A 20,043-nucleotide genomic window follows, 5' to 3' on the forward strand; every position below is an offset into this window, starting at 1 on the left:
AAGAAGGTGAATTACTGTAAACACTTATGAGAGCATCTGGTCCCACTTTAATGAACACCTTTCAACTGTATTGGACTGTTTTTCATAGCTATTCCTAGACTTACATGTCAAGGCACTGCCTCGTGAATCCGAACTATAACTTTGGTTGAAAAAATATATGCTATAATTTGGGCCTCTTCACGTTCTATTTTACTACTTTCTACTAGCTTTTATTTGTTTCTATGTTTTTATCTGTTTTATTTATTTGTACTTATTTACATGATTATTATTTGATTATTATTTCTGTCTATTATTGCTCCTTCTTAATGAGTATCCTTTCTTTATAGTATGCTTGGGATAATGACTTCATGCTATCCCTTCATTTTTTTTCTCCTTTTCTCTCTGTTCCCTGTATGTGTTTAATTCCACTACATACACATATATGCTTGTATGAGTGGTTGGGTATATACTACACTACGTTTAGTTGTCTAGAATTATGACATATTATTACTGTTACTCTTATTATTTGTCTCATGTAATCAACAAGCACATGTGTCCAATCCTAGGCATAATCAAACTCAACAAAATTCATACTTGAACTCAAATTACATTTACGTATCCATTGCAAATAGATGCAGTTTTTTTAAATGTTTTTCTTCCTTCATACACTCATACGTCGAAATCGAGGGGAGAGACCATCATTTTTATTATCATTATTATTATTATTATTATTATTATTATTATTATTATTATTATTATTATTATTATTATTATTATTATTATTATTATTATCACTGTTGTTGCTGTTGTTGTTGTCTTTGCATAGTTTCTATCGCTGGAGATGTACTGCGGGGCCAGCTGTTCACTACCAGCGAACTAAGGTAACAGCCCTTATTTTTCGAGAACCATCCGGAGTATTCGAGCGGTTCTAAGCAGTGCTGTTTTCTGCAAGTTCTCCACCCTTATTGCAGCCCCTATTTGTTCCATATTTTTACCCAAGGCTCAAAAAATTATTGGTATTACTACCACCTTTTTCATCGACCACAACTGCTTAACTTCCCAAGCTAACCTGTCATATCTGTCGACTTTTCTTTCTTCCTTATCACATACCTTCTTGTGAGCATCGTTTGCTTTCTCAGTTAATACTATGTATGGCTTCCTATTCTTTATCTCATGGTTACACTGAATCATAAAATCCCACAGTATCTTTGCATCATCATTTTCGATGATGCCTTCGGGTTTATATTCGTACCACTTCTTTGCCCTGTCAAGTCCATACTTTTTGCAAAGTGTCCAATGGACAATCGTTGTCATGACGTCTCTTATATTCCTTCTGGGCTAGTGGCGTACATTGACTGGTAATATGCCATACGGTTTCACCATTTTGTCCACACATTCTGCACTTATTACTTTCTAATGTGTTGTCTATTTTGTATTTTATGTAATTCGTTCTTAGTGCTTGCTCTGGGGCAGCACAGATTAGAGCTTCCGTTTCCGGTTTTAAATCACTTTTAGTCGTCCATAGCCATCATTTTTCTCTGTCTGTCTTATCTTCAACATCCCTATACAACTGTCTATGCATTCTTTTCTTTATCCACCTATTTTCAGTTTCATTCATTCTCAAGTCATTGTACAGTGTTTTCTCTTTGCAATCTTCCATCCTACACAAGCCTGACCTTCTTACTTCTAATAATAGCGGTTCTGTGGCATTTTTTACATACCATGCTATGTTGTTTTATTCTGCTCTAACACTGTGTTCGCATCCAATCAGTCCTCTTCCCCGTCTTTTTCTTAGTACATACAATCTGTCTGTGTCGTTTTATTGGGTGGAGTGTCCCATATCTAGTCAGCAACTTTCTTGTCTTTCTGTCTAAGCTGTTTAGTTCGTATACTGTCCATGCGATTACCACTGCTCCATATCTAAGTAATGAAACCGCCCAGGTGTTGATAACTTCAATCTTATTCCGCCCGTTTAATTTCGACTTAAGGATCAGTCTCAGTCTGCACAAGTACTTCACCTTAAATTTTTCTGTCATTTCTTTCTCCATCAATTTATCCATTTCCAATATCCCCAAGTACTTATAGCCTGTCTCTCTATCTGCTTCATAACCTCTCCGGTGGTATCGTTAGCCTATCCATACATTTGATTTTGCCTCCCTTCAAGACTAACACACCACACTTTTTCAGTCCAAACTCCATTCTGACATCAGCACTGAAAGTATACACTGTATCAACGAGGAAACTGACTTGGGATTCATTTTTATCATAAAGTTTGAGGTCATCCATGAATAACAAGTGGTTGACTTTTTGTTGGCTGCTTTTGAATACATACCTAGCCTTTGCTTTCCTCAGAATCAGTGGTAATGGTATCAAGCACAGTACAAGGATGAGTGGGGATAGGCAGTCCCTTTATTATTATTATTATTATTATCATCATTATTATTATTATTATTATTATTATTATCATTATTATTATTATTATTATTATTATTATTATTATTATTATTATTATTATTATTATTATTATTATTATTATTATTGTTGTTGTAGCTGTTGTTGATAAGAAGGTGACCTGGTAGAATCGTTACGCGTCAAACAAAGAAGCTTAATGGTATGTCTTCCAATGTGTTTTGAGCTCAAATCCTACCGAGGTCAACTTTGTTGTTTATCCTCTTAGGGCCGAGAAACGTGTCAATCATGTACTGAGGTCGATGTAATCAACTAGTTTCATTCCCTCAAAATGTTAAATTTGAAAGAATTGTGATTATTATTATCATTAATTTAAGATTATGTTCAGTATTGATATGGCAAGATTATCATTAAGTGTATCAATATACTTCTATATTTAAGAGATGAAGAATTATGTACATTATTTACATTATTTACCACTACGCCCGTGGGCATATGGCGTGGTTAAGAGCGCGGGCTACTAACCCCAAAATTCCGAGTTCGATTCCAAGCAGTGACCTGTACAATAATAATAATAATAATAATAATAATGACATCGAAAAATACCTTAGCAATGAGAACTCAGGTTCGAAATTTCTCCAAGACACCTGAAGAAGGCTGGAGGGTATATCAGCCGAAACGTTGTGTTAAGAACAAACTAGATGAGGACAAATATCCGTCGAATGTAAATGACGTAAATAATGTAAATAATGTAGAGTATCAATATGTTTTGCCTTTGCCTCTTACTTTTGTAATTATTATTAAATTGCACACGCAATTTATTCTATAGTATATAAAATGGCATAAATGTTTATCTCTCATTCAAATATATGACCTGACAACTTAATAGCAGAATATTAGCCTAAGTACTTTCTTAAATTCAAACATGTTATGGTCCGGTGAGAAAAGCAGTTTCTTAATTTCATTAAGAATTCATCAGCAGGTGGATTATACATCATAGCTTGTTTACGTATTGTCTTTGGCAGTATAATTCAATTTACTATTCTTTTTTTTTCTCTCTATGGTTTTTGTCACTCATTTATTACTAACCTTATCTTTAATCACTCAGCCCCTTCCTTGGATATTTGTTAAACTGTAGTCTCATCTTAATTCTTTTTCTCTTCCTCTCAATGTTTTTTCAATGGTTTTTATCTTCTATCTTTTTCAGTTAGTAGACTGCAAGCCGAACGAAACCGTTTCGTTCGACTGCAAGCCGTGTCGTTCGACTGCAGATCGAATGAAACGACCACAATACTTATTTTTAAGTCTGGCACGTAGTCTATCCGAAGCACTGGTTTGTGGTGATGTAAACCAGCCAACACTAGTTGTCAATAAGTAAAAAGGGCGAAAATAAAGACTCATATACACACACATGCGACAGGATTCTACACAGTTTCTGACTATGAAAGGCATTCCTCGGCTCAAGATTACATAGAAGACATATGCCCGAGGTGCTGTGCAGTGTAACTGAAACTGAAAGCATGTGGTTGAAAAGCGAGCTCCTTAGCCACACAGCCATGCCTGCACCTATGTAACTTCCTTTTCCAGTCTACTATATATAGAGGGATATTTCATTTCATCAATGTACTTCACTTCTAACGGCTAAAGAAAATAGTATCTATAAAATAAGTTGTTCCATAACCACTTGAAATGTACGTATTAAATGCATTCGAAATAACAGTAATTATCATTGTGATTATTCTAATACATGCAGACCTATATATATATATATATATATATATATATATATATATATATATATATATATATATATATATATATATATATATATATATATATATATATATATATATATATATATATGTATATATGTATGTATGTATGTATGTATGTATGTATGTATGTATGTATGTATGTATGCATGCACACACCCATACATATATATATATATATATATATATATATATATATATATATATATATATATAAGTATGACCTTAAACTACATCCAGTAGTTGGGCCTGGTGCAGAAGTTCCTGGACTTTGAGGAGTGTGGAACCACTACTCAGTCACATTTGTTCCCAGGTCTACTCAGACCAGAATAGTAAGACCTGGTAGGGTCCTATCAAAGGGTTAGTTAGCATGTGAACCTCTGCGAATGAAGGACTCTGTAGTTCTCGTTAGAACTTTCATCTAGAGGAAGGTAAACTCGCATAAAAACATTTTAATTGCAGTTGGCTTCTGGCTGTCTCAGTCTCTTTTGTACCACTGATTTTGTAGGTGAGTTGAAAAGAGGGTTCAGTGCCGTGGACGCTTTATCCACAAATTCATGCGCACAAGACCTCCTTGAAACGTTGGAACATTTGCACAGACTGAGTTTAGGAAGTGGTCTTACTCGGTCACGAGTTGATATCGCCATACACACACACACACACACACACACACACACACACACACACACACACACGTATATATATATATATATATATATATATATATATATATATATATATATATATATATGAAAGAAGGTTTGAAAATGCACTTATTTTTTTTAAATATTTATTTACTTAACCGGTTTCACTTTTTTAGAAAAAGATTATCAAAAGTCTTTGAGAATAATAAAAAATGTTAAAAAACAGTTTGAGTATTAAAATGCATATATACATTCTTTGATGATAAAATATATTTAAAGTATAAAGCTTTGTATGAACTTTGTAGTGTTACATACTGATTGTCACACATTCTCTGATATTAAGGTGAAATTGTTAAAAACAGTGTTAAAAACAGTGTATGAAAATACACATATGGAAAAATACATATACATATTCTTATACAAATTCTTTGACAATCGAATAAAATTGAGGAGGAACTGACCTGGCCTTTTTCTCTTGTGTATATTGAGGGAATGTTTTACTGTCTTAAGAGACAGTATGACTGGCTAGCTGGGGTGGGAGGGAAGAAGAGTTAAAGAAGATTTTTTTATTTTTGGTTGGTCTGTGACAGTCTGTCATGGTTCACTGGTTTTTGGGACTGGTTTTGTGCACATCTCTATGTGTGTGTGTATATATGTGTGTTTGTGTCCGTGTGTGTGGGTGTGGGTGTGTGTGTGTGTGTGTGTGTGTGTGTGCCGTTTTTATTGGTCCCAGAGTTTATTGTGGAATGTGTATATGAGTGTGTGTTTGAGTGTTTTTTGTGTCGGTGGGGATGTTAGGTGTGTGTACGTGAGACTGTGCGTATATCTCTTTGTCTGAGTGTGTATGTGTTGTTTTGATCGTCCTTGTGGTGTGTGTGTGGGGGGGAGCAACCGTATGTATGTGTGAGGGTGTGTACGTATGTGTGCGTATGTGTGTGTATGTATGTGTGCATCTGTGTGTGTGCGTGGGAGTGTTTTGTGTGAGTGTGGGAGTGTGTGTGTGTCTTTCTGTCTGAGTGGGTGTGTTGTTTTAAATACCTTGTGGTGTGTGTGTGTGTGTGTGTAAGCAAACGTATGTGTGTGATGGTTCATATGTATGTGTATGTCTATGTCTGTATGTGTGCGTGTGTGGCATGTGTATATGAGTATGTGTGTGTTTTTTATCTATGGTAGGATGGTGTGTGTATGTGTGTGCACGTTTGTGTGAGTGTGTATGTGTGTGATTAATATTTGTTAGGGTGTTGTGTGTGCTCATGTGTGTGTATGTGTATATGTGTTTGTTCGTGTGTGTGCGTGAGTGCGTTTGTGAGTGCGTGTGTATGTGTGTTTGTGTGTTTTTTGTGTCGGTGGGGATGTTAGGTGTGTGTACGTGAGACTGTGCGTATATCTATTTTTCTGAGTATGTACGTGTTGTTTTAATCGTCCTTGTGATGTGTGTGTGTGAGAGAGAGCGCAACCGTATGTATGTGTGAGGGTGTGTACATATGTGTGCGTCTGTGTGTGTATGTATGTGTGCATCTGTGTGCATCTGTGTGTGTGCGTGGGAGTGTTTTGTGTGAATGTGGGAGTGTGTGTATACGTGAGTGTGTGTGTGTCTCTCTCTGTGTCTGAGTGAGTGTGTTGTTTTAAATACCCATTGTGGTGTGTGTGTGTGTGTGTAAACAACCGTATGTGTGTGTGATGGTTCATATGTATGTGTATGTCTGTATGTGTACGTATGTTTATTTGTGTTGTGTGTTGGTGGGGGTGTTATATGTGTGTACGTGAGTTTGTGTGTGTCTCTAAGTATGTTTGTGTTTGAGTTGTCATTGTGGTGCGTGTGTGTGTGAGGGAGCAACTGTATGTGTGTGCATGAGGGTGTATGTGTGTGTGAGCATGTATGTGTGTGTTGTATTTATTAGGTGTCCTTGTACGTTGGGTTTATCTAGGTGAGGTGTATGTGTGTGCATGTGTGTTCCGTGTATGTTGGTACTGGGTATGCGTTTGTTTGTGTGTGTATGTGTGTATGTGGGTATGGTTTATGTAGTTTCCTGGTGTATATGTGAACATGTGTGTGTGCGCTGTAATTGTGAGTGATTAGTTTTGTTTGTATTGTTAGTACAGTATATGTGTGCATACGTGTGCGTGTGTTTGTGTGAGTGCGTCTATGTGGCTTGTATTTGTCGGGGAGGTGTGTCATTGTGTGTGCATGCTTCTGTGCATGTGTGCTTGTGGGTGTTTGTTGTGATTGTTGGGATTGTATTGTGTGTGTTTTTCTTTTGAGTGTGTGTGTGACATTTTTACTGGGGAACAGGCGTATGGTGTTTGTATGTGTGTGTACATATGTATGCAAATATGCGTGTGTGAATATGATTTGTGGTTGCCGGAGTGGTGTGTAGGTGTGTGCATGTACCTGTTTACATATGTGTGTATGGGTGTTGGTTGTGGTTGCTACAATTGTATTGTAAGTATATATATGCATGTGTTTTTTCTTGAAATGTATGTGGGTTTGTGCTCTGGTGTGGAGATACTGTGATTGTGTGTGTGTGTATATATGTGTGTAAGTGTGTTCGTGTCGGAGGTTTGCATTGTATTGATGTGTGTGATTTTGCGTATCTGTGTGTCTTTGTTTTGGGCGTGCACCTGGGGAGGGGGCTTATGTTAGAGTATGTTGAGCTGTGGTCTGTATTTTTGAATAAGATTATTTTCCCTATTTATTCGTGTTTGGTCAGTGGTGTTGTCTGAGCATTGGTATAATGGGAAAACTAGGAATTTGGGGGACTTGTTTTGTGCACACAGATCTAAGTGCCCACTGAGTGGTATCTGTCTTGTGGTGGGATCCCTCAATTGTTGGCGGTGGACTGTCATCCTTTCTCTGAGAGTAAGGCTCGTTTGCCCTATATATATATATATATATATATATATATATATATATATATATATATATATATATATAGGTTATGAGCGATAGTGGTGTCAATTAGACCCAGAGGTTTCAGGTAATGCTGAGTAAGTGCTAGGGATAGACCACAGTTAAGCTCCAGGTGGTTATGCGAATAAGGGGTCCAAAGTAGGTCATATTTCAGCGTGTGAATATAAGGATTTGCTTTTCGTAATGAGATAAAAGACCAAGGTTGTGTATAATATAGAACATTTATAAATAGAATGTCTTACAGCTATTTATAAATATTCTATATTTATACACAGCCTTGGTCTTTTATCTCATTCCAAAAAGTAAATCCTTATATATATACATATACATATATATATATATATATATATATATATATATATATATATATATATATATATATATATATATATATATATATATATATATATATATATATATGAATGGATGTCTTCTCTTTTCCTTTTTAATTTAGAGTAAATTTTGACGTGCTACCGGCTTGGTAGCAAGGTCGTGAAGGAAAGTATCTTGATTTAACTGTCATCCTTTAAATCTTAAGAAGGTCTTTCAGATTATTATAGTCCCAGATATCGAGATCATTTGTAACTTATGAATTAAGGATTTGCATTCTCTCCCCAAGATTCCAAGTTCAGCCATACTTTGCTTCAGACGGGTGGTATGTATGTATGTATGTATGTATGTATGTATGTAAATATATATATATATATATATATATATATATATATATATATATATATATATATATATATATATACACAAAGTATGAGGGTTTAGTTCACAGGTGATCTAAACGATTAGGTACGCTAGGTAAGTGCTGTAACAGATTACTAGGGCTCCAAGGTTATAGAAGAGACAGTAGTTGTGAAGCCATTGCAGATTTCCGATGCAATGGATATATAATTGTTAAAGAGGACAACATAAACACCTCTGCTACCATTCTGTTATTGAACGTTGATATGTTCGCGTCTTTTGTTTTTCTCTCTGGATGTTTACTATATCAGGATTTTTACCCACATGGATCTACGTAGGATTGCACCTAAAGACTTATGGTCTTGTTTCTACAACATCGAAAAGTTGAATTATGAACTTTTAGGATTCTTTTTCTTCCCTCTCTCCATCTCCTTATTCCTTTACTCCCTTCTTCAATGTCGTCATCTCATTAATATATAGCATTCGCATTTTCCCTATTTTGTTCTCCCTATTTTTCTCTGTGGCAGAATATTTTATACTCGGAGACATCCCAGAAACAGGTGTAAGACTGAAATTTTTCCAATAATAATATTGTATGCGACTTGAGATGTTTGCTTTGCCTTAATGCTTGTTGACCTCTTTAACAATTATATATATATATATATATATATATATATATATATATATATATATATATATATATATATATATAGATATATGAATGTGTGTATATATATATATATATATATATATATATATATACACACACACACAGGCGTAACTGAGTGGTAAGAAGCGTGGCACCACGGACAAGTGTCTTCTACTATAGCCTCGAGCCGACCAAAGCCTTGTTAGTGGATTTGATTGACGGAAACTGAAAGAAACCCATCGTATATATGTGTATGTTGTTTGTGTTTGTACCCTACCGCCGCTTGACAACTGGTGTTAGTGTGTTTACATCTCCGTAACTTAGTGATTCGGCAGAAGCGACTGATACAATAATAAGGATAACGACTTGGGTTTGTTGGTTTGGCTAAAAACTTGTTCACGACGGTGCTCCAGCATGGCCGCAACCTAATAGCGGAAACAAGTAAAAGAAAAGAGATGCCTATGTACATACACGCACGCGATCATAAAGCAGTCACTTTGATTTTTGGACCGGGCAGTACGTTGTGTCTTTGAACATGTTATTTCATTTCGTATTGCACCTGTTTATTCAATGCTATGAATACTAAACTAGTGCTGTGTAGCCGTCTCTTCCTTCAGTTACCAAATTCTGGCTGCTCTGTTAGATCAAAGGGGAAAAAGCCGAAACGGTCTCTATGTCTACTCACGACCTAGAACATTTAGCTAAAGCATGATACATACTACCACATCATCCGCAATTTGGCGTGACGGCCATAGTGTGTGTCTGTGTGTATATGTAAATATATATATGTATGTGTGTATGCATGTATGTATGCATGTATGTAAGTATGTATGTATGCATGCATACATGCATACATACATACATACATACATACATACATACATACATATACACATACATACACAATATGCATGGGCATATATGTATGAAAATATATGTATGTATATTTTATGTATGTGTATATATATATATATATATATATATATACACCCACGCACGCACATATGTTAATGTAACTGTATAAAGATACAAATATCTGTAACCACCATGATGTCCATATAATGGTATTTATGTTTTTTTCTTTATAATAGATTTCCTCGCAAGTTTATAAATTGTTTACTTCAGAAGGGGTAAATAGTTGTTGTGACACTGAACTCTTTATTAAAAGCATTATTAGCGTAAGTAAAAGTAACTGGAAACTAACATGAGCGGCAAGACTAGAGCCTCCGAAAACTTACTTCCACAGCACTGCACCCGCTACATTCATATTGTTAATGATGGCAGACATAGCGGTAGCATATCATGTAGAGCAACTATATTTAAGAAGTTATGTTGGTTCGAAAAAGGAAAATCAATTAGATGAAACCTCAAAATGAAAACATCTAAATCTAAATTCCTTCTAGTTTGATGGAAAATACGTTTCTCCGGAAGTGTTATTCACCCTTTCTTGAATTGATTAGCATTTTGAAAATGACAACCAAACATCAGCAAAAACATCAATTGGAAGAGAAAACGATGCAGAACCATAAATAAAACCATTAAGGAAAAAGTAAATGTGAAAGTAAAAGTAAAGAATTAGACTGCTGTTTACATAACATACTGCAACTTGGATTGAATTCTACTAATTATATCTAAAATGTATACCATCGACATTTTTTATTTCTTTATTTAGAAGATATAATTATGAAAAAGAAACTGCAGGGCCAATTATATACTTCTCCGACTATTAGTAATGATATCTGCTCTTTGACAAGCAGTAAGCAGTAAGCCGGGGCCAGCCTTACATTGCTGGGGGCCGGGCAAATTGAATATATACATACATACATACATACATACATACATACATACATACATGCACACACACACACACATACACACATATATATATATATATATTACATTTGCACAAAAAGTAAGACATGTAAATATAAGGAATAAAGTGCTTTTGCAATTTATTGAATACGTAAATAAAGAGTTTATATTTATTTTCATTATTCCTTTCTATTTCGAAGATCCCAAATATACCCCCAAACAAGTTACACCCCGGACCACAGCTCAAGTTTCCAGTATTACATGTTTTTTTTCTTTTATTTTGTCTACATTTCCTACTTTCTGAATTAAGATCATCTTTTGAAAGACTTTATTTTCCATGCTCGGGGTTGATAAAATGATAACAATAAACTTCCATGACTGATTGTGTCAATTGTATCTCAATAAGAAACTTACCAATTCAGTTGTGTTACTACAGTGTTATTTATTTTTAATAAAGATTTCTTGTATTGATACAAAAATATACATATTTATACGCAACTTGCACGGTAGTGGGTAAATATACCACAGTTATACACGCTTTCAGCGCATATACATTGTGAGTTAGTTTGAAGTAACAAATGAAGAAATAATAGAGGAAGCGAAAGCGTGAAATCTAAATTCAAATGAAACAATTTTGTTTGTATATTCATAGTTGTAAATGCAACCAACTGTCTATTAATGTAAAACATTTTTAAATATTTATTTTATATTTTCTACAACTGATTGTTGTTTATATCAATCTTATTGATATAATATTGTATTTTATTTTCTTCTAATATCCGATTCTTATGACCAAACAAAAAAGCCTTATCTTCAAGGGAAGGGAAAATTGAAATTGTGATTCTCATGCCTTTCACAAAAATATTGGCGATAAAGTGAGGTAACATAGCCTAGAGCATAGTTTATAGTGCTTGACACATACACAACTAATATTGTGTGCTAGTTAATCAGACATATATTCATCTAAATAAGATTCAAACACAACTCCAGTTCTAAGTGAATAGTGTGTCATTTTCTTTTTGTTATTACCTTTTACTTTTAATTTTTCAAAATCTAATTTAACTTCTGTACACCATGTATGTGTAACCCGTGACTGTCGCAGTTTTTCAAATCAAAGGATACCCAACTAACTACCAAAGGGCTATGCTAGTCTACCTATATATAAATATATGTTATATGAGATAGATTTAACTTAGAATAGCGAGGAAACAGGTGCCATGTTGTTATTATTAGCATGTAAAGCAGAAAATCTGACATGCAGATGCTGCATCGACTATACATAGAATTATAGGTAAGAATAATCATATTAGTGTATCTGTGTAGAGAATTGATGTATGTTTACATGAGGATGGGATTTGTAATTATTGCTGTTCAAGAGGTTTTCAGGAAAATTTGTCTAAAAACAACTTTGTCTTAAAACATTCTTAAGATAGATACACATTTGTGTGCTAATGCCACGAATGTGCGAATACATAAGGGAAAATAAATTGTTTGAATTCGTAAAAATTTCAAGTGTGCATATATAGATACAGAATTTGTATTCATAACTTGAATTTACAGAATGGTGTGCACATTTGTATACCTAAGTTTGTGTACGCACACAAAGGCATGCGTGCATGACAAGCTTAAACTAAGTTATCTTAGAAAAATTATATACAGCAAAATGTACTCACCAAACTTTGATATGAATTTGACACTAAGGAAATAAGCCAATAATTCCGAAATATGATTGAATACGGATGCCACACCAAATAGCGTAGGAGATCCACCCAAGTCTTGTAGGTGCCAAAAAAGAAAAGTGAAAATAAGTCCAATTCCAAATCCCATAAACCAAGCAACAAATAATACTGACATATAACGAAGATTGGCCAACATCTTCAATACAGTTATCCATTTTCCAAAATAGGTCTCCTCTTCGAATGTCTTTCCACTTCCACTACTCTGTCCCTTTACTGTGTCACTAACCATGTCATTTTGTTCACCGAGTGAGATATGCAATTTATCGGATGGAGGTTTTTCTTGAAAAGTTGGTTCGATATGCGCTTTGTCTTTAGTATAATAATCGAAATCGTCTTCTTCTACGAGTCGCATTCGGTCAATCTTCCTTCGTCCGGTGACTGTTTCTTTAATCTTTTCCTTAATCTGGGATGCAATTTGTTTTAAAGGAATATCCATAATTCCTTGCTGGAAGGCAAAATTGAACTGAGTTGCTGTAATAAAGGCGCAACTCATGAGGACAGAAAAAACAGCAAAGCATACCACGTAATTTTTCTCACCCTGTTCTTGAGTACCACAAGGATGGTTTGGAAATGTTGTTGAATGATCAAGCGCCATTCCAACCAAAAACATGGCAACTCCCCATCCGAGTGAACCAAACATTCGCTGTCTCCCATAGTTTTCAACATCATCTCCTAGATATGCCAATGTTACAGAATCTGCAAGAGTTATGGCAGGCGCACTGAAGAATTCCCCAACGACGATTAGAACAAGCAAGACAAAGAATACCTGCTGCACCTGGTCCTCACGATAGACAATGGTGCTGAAACGCGGGCTTACCAAACCAGCAACTTGTTCCTTGTTCTTATTGGCAATCTTAGAATGGTCGATTTCGTATCCCTCATGCTTAGGTCTTTTGCGTTTAGAAATAAAATGAGATAGGTATTCCTTCGTTGAAAATAAATCAGCGGGATCTCGATATCGACCGGTTACATCGTTTCTTTTTATATAATAAGGACCACCAGAATCACTCGTTCCCAAATCTTGATGATACAATCCGTTCATAAAATTTTTTAGTGAATTAGAATGAGATTCTGTAAGAGATAAGGCACTGTCATCGATCAGAAGATTTTCTGGATTTATCCAGTTTTCGGCAGAGGCCACTTCCCTTCGTCGTCTCTCGTATGGTTCAGAAAGAAATAGATGCGTTGAGTTAGTTGAGATACAAGAATGGGCAGGAGGTCGTACAAAGGCCAAAGATAATGTGAAAGCAATCCAACAAAATAAAGAAAATAAGAGAAGCTGCTTTCCTTTCTTCCATTTATCAGCAAAAACACCCCATAAAGGAGCACTACAGAATTCAACGAAAGGGCGAAATCCTATAAGAATGCCTCCTTGGGTTGGGTTCATACCAAGTTGTCTAAAATACACTGCCATCAATGGAAAGAGTGAACCGAATGCAGCGAAAAAGAAAAAGTAGAATATCTTGGAAATCAGTAAATCTCTATTGATATAGGTAAACATGTTATCAATGAGGTCTCTCTTGCTACTTGGCATCCCAGGAAATTGGTGTTTTTGCTGTTGTTGGTACTGTTGCTGTTGATTGCCTGCATTGTTTTGGAAAAATTGCTTTTCACTTAGTGTAGGTGATCTAATAGGACTTTCCTTCAGGTTTGAACCTGCTGAATAATCCATAACTAATTTGTTGCTGTTATTACTGTTGCTTTTACAGGCGTTATAGTCTTAGTTTGAAGTCGTTTCTTTTTATCTTTGTAATGTAATTCTCACTCTTAAATCCATTTAGAAAATGCAAAGCAGATTACTTCTTTTTTTATTTCTCGATTAGATTTTCAAACTATTATTTCATTGAGTATTTCATAGATAAAGCATTTAATATGGCCATTTCATAGCTACAAATTATCAATAATGATGTTAATAATAATAACGTTAAGAACAAATTTTAAATAATTACATTCGTTTGATGATCAGAATCGCTTGTCAAAGTAACAATTTGGGATCCATAATGTACATAAATTATAAATCGTGTGTTGCAATGGTAAGCTTCTTCCGTTGAAATGTGATTTCGGCTCTAGCAGTAAACTGAACAAGGATTTCTACATCACTTGTTCTATAATACGAATGAAGGAAATTTGAATGACAGCTGGAAGGTTAGTCGTCTTTAACGTAAATTGTTGCAATACAAAGCTAGTCTCCGTGGATGTGGCAAGAGACTGTTTCAATGTGCTGTCAACTGCTTTCACACAATTTCTGAAAGGGCTAACAACTACCTATAAACATAGTCGCATACAGAAATAAATTTTGATATACATACTTCCTTTCCTACTAACTCTTCTATTCCTTCAATGCTCCTTCAGTATTTTTCCATAGACTGCAACGCTTCTCTGCTTCTGATACCCTATTTTATCCAGCTGATACTTCCTTATTTATAAATTCTCCAGCAGTATCATCAATACTTTCTTCCAGTTACATATAGCCAAGCTACTTTCCCTTTCTCTTTCGCTCATCTTTTCATATTTCTATTTTTAGCTTTATTCCTCCTCTATCTCCTCCTCTTCTTCTTCTTCTTCTTCTTCTTCTTCTTCTTCTTCTTCTTCTCTCCTCCCTCTCTCTCTTACTCTCTCTTTCTCTCTATCTATCTATCTATCTCTATCTCCACTCTACTACTGCTACTAATGTTACCTGACAGCTAGCATTGCAGCTGCAACTGTTACTGCTGAAAGTAATTCAGATGATATTCAATGAGATGAAATGTAAGTCAGCCGACAATAGTCAGTAGCTACCAGCATCATTATAACAATGAGCTGCCTTGTATCAGTAACCGACATGAGCTGATCGATTCACAATACCCTTTATTTTTTAATGTATTTTTTACAAATAAGATGGCTTTAAAACAGTTATTCTAGAAATAATATATCTTGAAGTTTCATGATCTCAGATTATTTGTTTTCCGTATAAGAGTGTATGAAATAAAGTAAAAATAAATGGAATATGTGTCTGTGCGTGTGTGTTCATATATGTTTATGTGTGTGTGTATATATATATATATATATATATATATATATATACACACATACACACACACACACACACACACACACACACACACACACACACACACACACACACACACACACACACACACACATATATATATATATATATATATCTTTTCTTTTACCTTTTACCTTTTACCAGTTTCAATCATTAGACTGAAGACGTTCCGGGGCATCGCCTTGAATTTTTAGTCGAATGAATTGATCCCAGTACTTATTTTTCAAGCCTGGTAATCATTTTATTGTTTTTTTTTGCCGAACCTCTAGGTTATGGGGACGTAAACACAGCAACATCATTTGTCAAGTGGTGATGGTGGGGTACAAACATGGACACGCACATAGATATATATACGACGGGCTTCTTTCAGGTTCCGTCTACCAAATTCACTCACAAGGCTTTGGCCAGCCCGAGACTATAGTAGAAGACACTTGCCTAAAGTCCCACGCAGTAGGACTGAACCCGGAACCATGTGATTGGGAAGCAAGCTTCTAACCACACAGTCACACATGCGCCTATATACATAAATATATATATATATATATATATATATATATATATCTTATACATAAATGGCAATTTCTGTCTGTCAATCTGTCTATCTGTCTGTTACCATCTTGCTACCTATTCCAGTGAACCAATCTTGACAAAACTTTGTATACAATTTAAACCAACATCCAGTTCAATTATAGGCTAATTGGATTTCAATAGAAATCTATAATGAGGCCCCTGCGGGGGTTTGGATATACGTAGCTTTAAGGAGAAAGAGGGTAGGTGGCTTTTCTGCTGTCAAGCGCAAAAACACTCACACACAAACACATACACATACATGCATACATACATATATCTACTCTACACCATTTTAAACTCGTGATTACTTGTGTGTGTGTGTGTGTGTGTGTGTGTGTGTGTGTGTGTGTGTGTGTGTGTGTGTGTGTGTGTGTGTGTGTGTGTGTGACATCCTATAATTGTCAGTCTCTCTGCTTTTGTAGGAATTTCATTTCCAACCCTTTCGGATTCACCAAGAAGGTGTTTGGTGACAAGCGAAGTGTGGCAACCTCGAGTGTTCAGGTGAAGTAAACACCTTTCTTCGCAATACCCTTCAACGCTGAGTTGTGAGATAGTCCTCAACTGGTTGATTCACTTTCAATTCTCCTCCTTCGGGATCCCAGAACCCTCAGCATACCCTCCGCTAGTTGGCAACGACGGGCTATTCAACTAGTATATATATATATATATATATATATATATATATATATATATATATATATATATATATATATATATATATATATATATATATATATATATATATATATATATAAATATATATATATATATATATATATATATATATATATATATATATGGTGGTTGTCTACTCCTTAAACAGAGTTTGACCACCTCCTGCACCTACACCTTAGCCCTTTCATGGCGTCTGATGTGGCTTTTTAAACCAGACAGTGTTTTGAAAAAACACCCACACAGATTGCACCTCTGATTTGCACTACCAATACCTGCAAGTAAGTTCTGCTCATTGTGGATATATATATATATATATATATATATATATATATATATATATATATATATATATACAAGGTTGAGGAGGGTATTGGATTTAACCAAACCCAAAAGGATACAGGTAATACCGAGTAAGTGGTGTATACCGACTAGTTTTGCCCCAGTCGTTGTATGAACAGGATTGGGGATTATAAGTCGTGTATTAGCGTGTGCATCCATAAAATATATTTCCAACCTTACCATTGCTCTCTTTATCCTTTTATATATATATATATATATATATATATATATATATATATATATATATATATATATATATATACACATAGGCGCAGACGTGGCTGTGGCAAGGAGCTTTCTTCCCAACCACATGTTTCCGGGTACAGTCCCACTGCGTGGCAGGCACCTTGGGCAAGTGTCTTCTACTATAGCCTCGGCCCGACCAAAGCCTTGTGAGTAGATTTGGTAGGTGAAAACTGAAAGAAACCCGTCGTATATATATATGTGTGTGTGTGTGTGTGTGCGTGTGTGTGTGTGTGTGTGTGTGTGTGTGTGTGTGTGTGTGTGTGTGTTTGTCTCCCCACCATTGCTTGACAACCGGTGTTGCTGTGTTTACGTTCTGTAACTTAGCGGTTCGGCAAAAGACACCGATAGAATAAGTATTAGGCATACAAAAAATAAGTCCTGGGCTCAATTCGTCCGACTAAATGCGGTGCTCCAGCATGACCGCAGTCAAATGACTGAAACAAGTAAAAGAATAATAGAATGAAATATATTTATAATATTGTGCATGAATATTATTTTCTACTCTAGGCACAAGGCCCGAAATTTTAGGTGAGGGTCCAGTCAATTAGATCGACTCCAGTACGCAACTGGTACTTAATTTATAGACCTCGAAAGGATGAAAGGCAAAGTCGACCTCGGCGAAATTTGAACTCAGAACGTAAAGACAGATGAAATACATTGTGCATAAATATTACTACTTTTCTATGTTGTACATTTTAATTAAAGCAACTTCGAGAAGCCGGGGACAACGTCCAATAGTCCGCTGGGCCCTGGAGCAGAGACCGACCTTGCTGCCTTAATAACTTCCTGGACTTCCTCCCAAATTGGCTTACTCATGTCAAACTCAGTCAATGTGGTTGCTGGGCTTATAAGTGTGTTATTTTGGCCAAATTCATTTTCCCTTGCGGAATCATCAAGGGTGTTGCGAAGAAAAGGTGTTTACTTCACCTGAACACTCGAGGTTGCTTTCTCGGAGATGCAAACCTCTGATGAAAAACCTTGAGGTGTATTGTTCTTGGTATTGTGGTGCATATGTGCACCATATTATTGCTATCATCACTTCCAGAAGGTGTGGCTGGTTCTACACAAGCCTTCAATACTTAAATCAGTTCATATGTATGGATTTTCTGACGACTTACATTTATTCGTTCAGTACCGCACAATTACATCTTGCAAAGACAAATGGTCCTCAGTCGAGAGAGTGAAAATGACAGGGACAAATAAAGGATATTACTGGAAGTCTCTTGTTGGATCTCTACATGGTCGGCGATCATTGGGTTATAACCGTTCTAGCACAAAACTTGTGAGTAACTGTGCTGTCTGTGTCCGCCAGTGGTGACAAGGCAAGTCTATTTAGGCACGGCACTGCTTCCCCAACAGGGGAGGAGTGAGAAAAGGAGCCCTAAACGTTGCTTACTCACCTTAAACATGGCAGCCAGCTGCAGCTGTCTGGTTATTAAGTAACGCTGTCGAAACATAAAGAAATCTAAGAATATCAACCTTGGTTCTTGGAAATTGCGCACTCTCCAAGACAGTCACTCTACACCAGAACAAAGAACAGCACTGGTTGTGCTTGAACTAAAGAAATGCAACATCAACATAGATGCACTCAGTGAAACTCGTCTTGCAGGATCATCACAGTTAGAAGAAAGTGAAGGTGGATACGTATTTTTCTGGTCTGATAGAAATGAGGACAAGCCACACAACTCTGCTGTTGGTTTCGCCATCAAGGCAGAAATAGCTAGATCCCTTCTTTCTGATCGCATCGTGATTCTAACGTCAGAGCTTGATTATAAGACTCGTGCTACGCTTGTCAGTGACTATGCTCCAACCATGGTCAACACTGAGCAGGAAAAGGATGACTTTTACAACCAACTCCGTGATGTCATCTCCATTTGTCACCAGATGGGATAAACTTATTCTTATGAGCGACTTGAACGCTCATGTTGGTACTAACTATCAGACATGGGAGGGTGTACTTGGTCACCATGGTGTAGGTCAAATGAACTCCAGCGGTCTGTGTGCGCTCTCCCTCCATCTGCAGGGAATTCAGTCTAACTATCACAAATACTTTTTTCAACAGCGGAAGTCGACCTGGATGCATCCAACATCTAAAGATTAGCATCTCATAGACTATGTTATCACTAAGAAGCGAGATATTAGGGACTTTAGCATTACACGTTCCCTTTATAACACGTACTATCTCCCTGACAATTCTCTTCTTCGCAGTAAGGTTACACTCCATCTGAAACATCCAATGCTACAAAAGTCATCAGTGCCTAAGCGCACTAATGTTTCGCCTTTGAAAACCAGGTTGAGCTTTCTATTAAGGTGAACACTGCACTCAACACTATTGATATCAGTGGTGACATTGAATCATTTTGGAAGGCTCTGCGTGACGCAATGCACTCTACATCCGTAGAGGTTCTCAGACTTCCTGTTCTTAAACATTAAGATTGGTTCAGTAATAACAGCACAGATGCCCAGCAGTTGATAAATAAAATGCACAGCTCTCATAAAACATGGATCAATGACAAGAGCTCATCCAGAAAAGAAAATGCTTATAAGAAATGCAGAGGC

General features: G+C 36.0%; 1 protein-coding gene across 1 annotated transcript in view; it reads right to left on the reverse strand.

Moving 5' to 3' along the window:
• LOC106869759 (major facilitator superfamily domain-containing protein 6) overlaps positions 1-15,216 on the reverse strand; it is an 84,827-nt gene extending 69,611 nt beyond the window's left edge. The window contains exon 1 of the mRNA XM_014915624.3: positions 12,540-15,216. Coding sequence (XP_014771110.1) covers positions 12,540-14,277 — 1,738 coding nt within the window. The 5' untranslated portion in view covers positions 14,278-15,216. The remainder of the gene's footprint in view (positions 1-12,539) is intronic.
• Positions 15,217-20,043: the final 4,827 nt, after the last annotated feature.

This window comes from Octopus bimaculoides, chromosome 4, assembly GCF_046866305.1.
Source record: "Octopus bimaculoides isolate indiv1 chromosome 4, ASM4686630v1, whole genome shotgun sequence".
Lineage (NCBI taxonomy): Eukaryota > Metazoa > Mollusca > Cephalopoda > Octopoda > Octopodidae > Octopus > Octopus bimaculoides.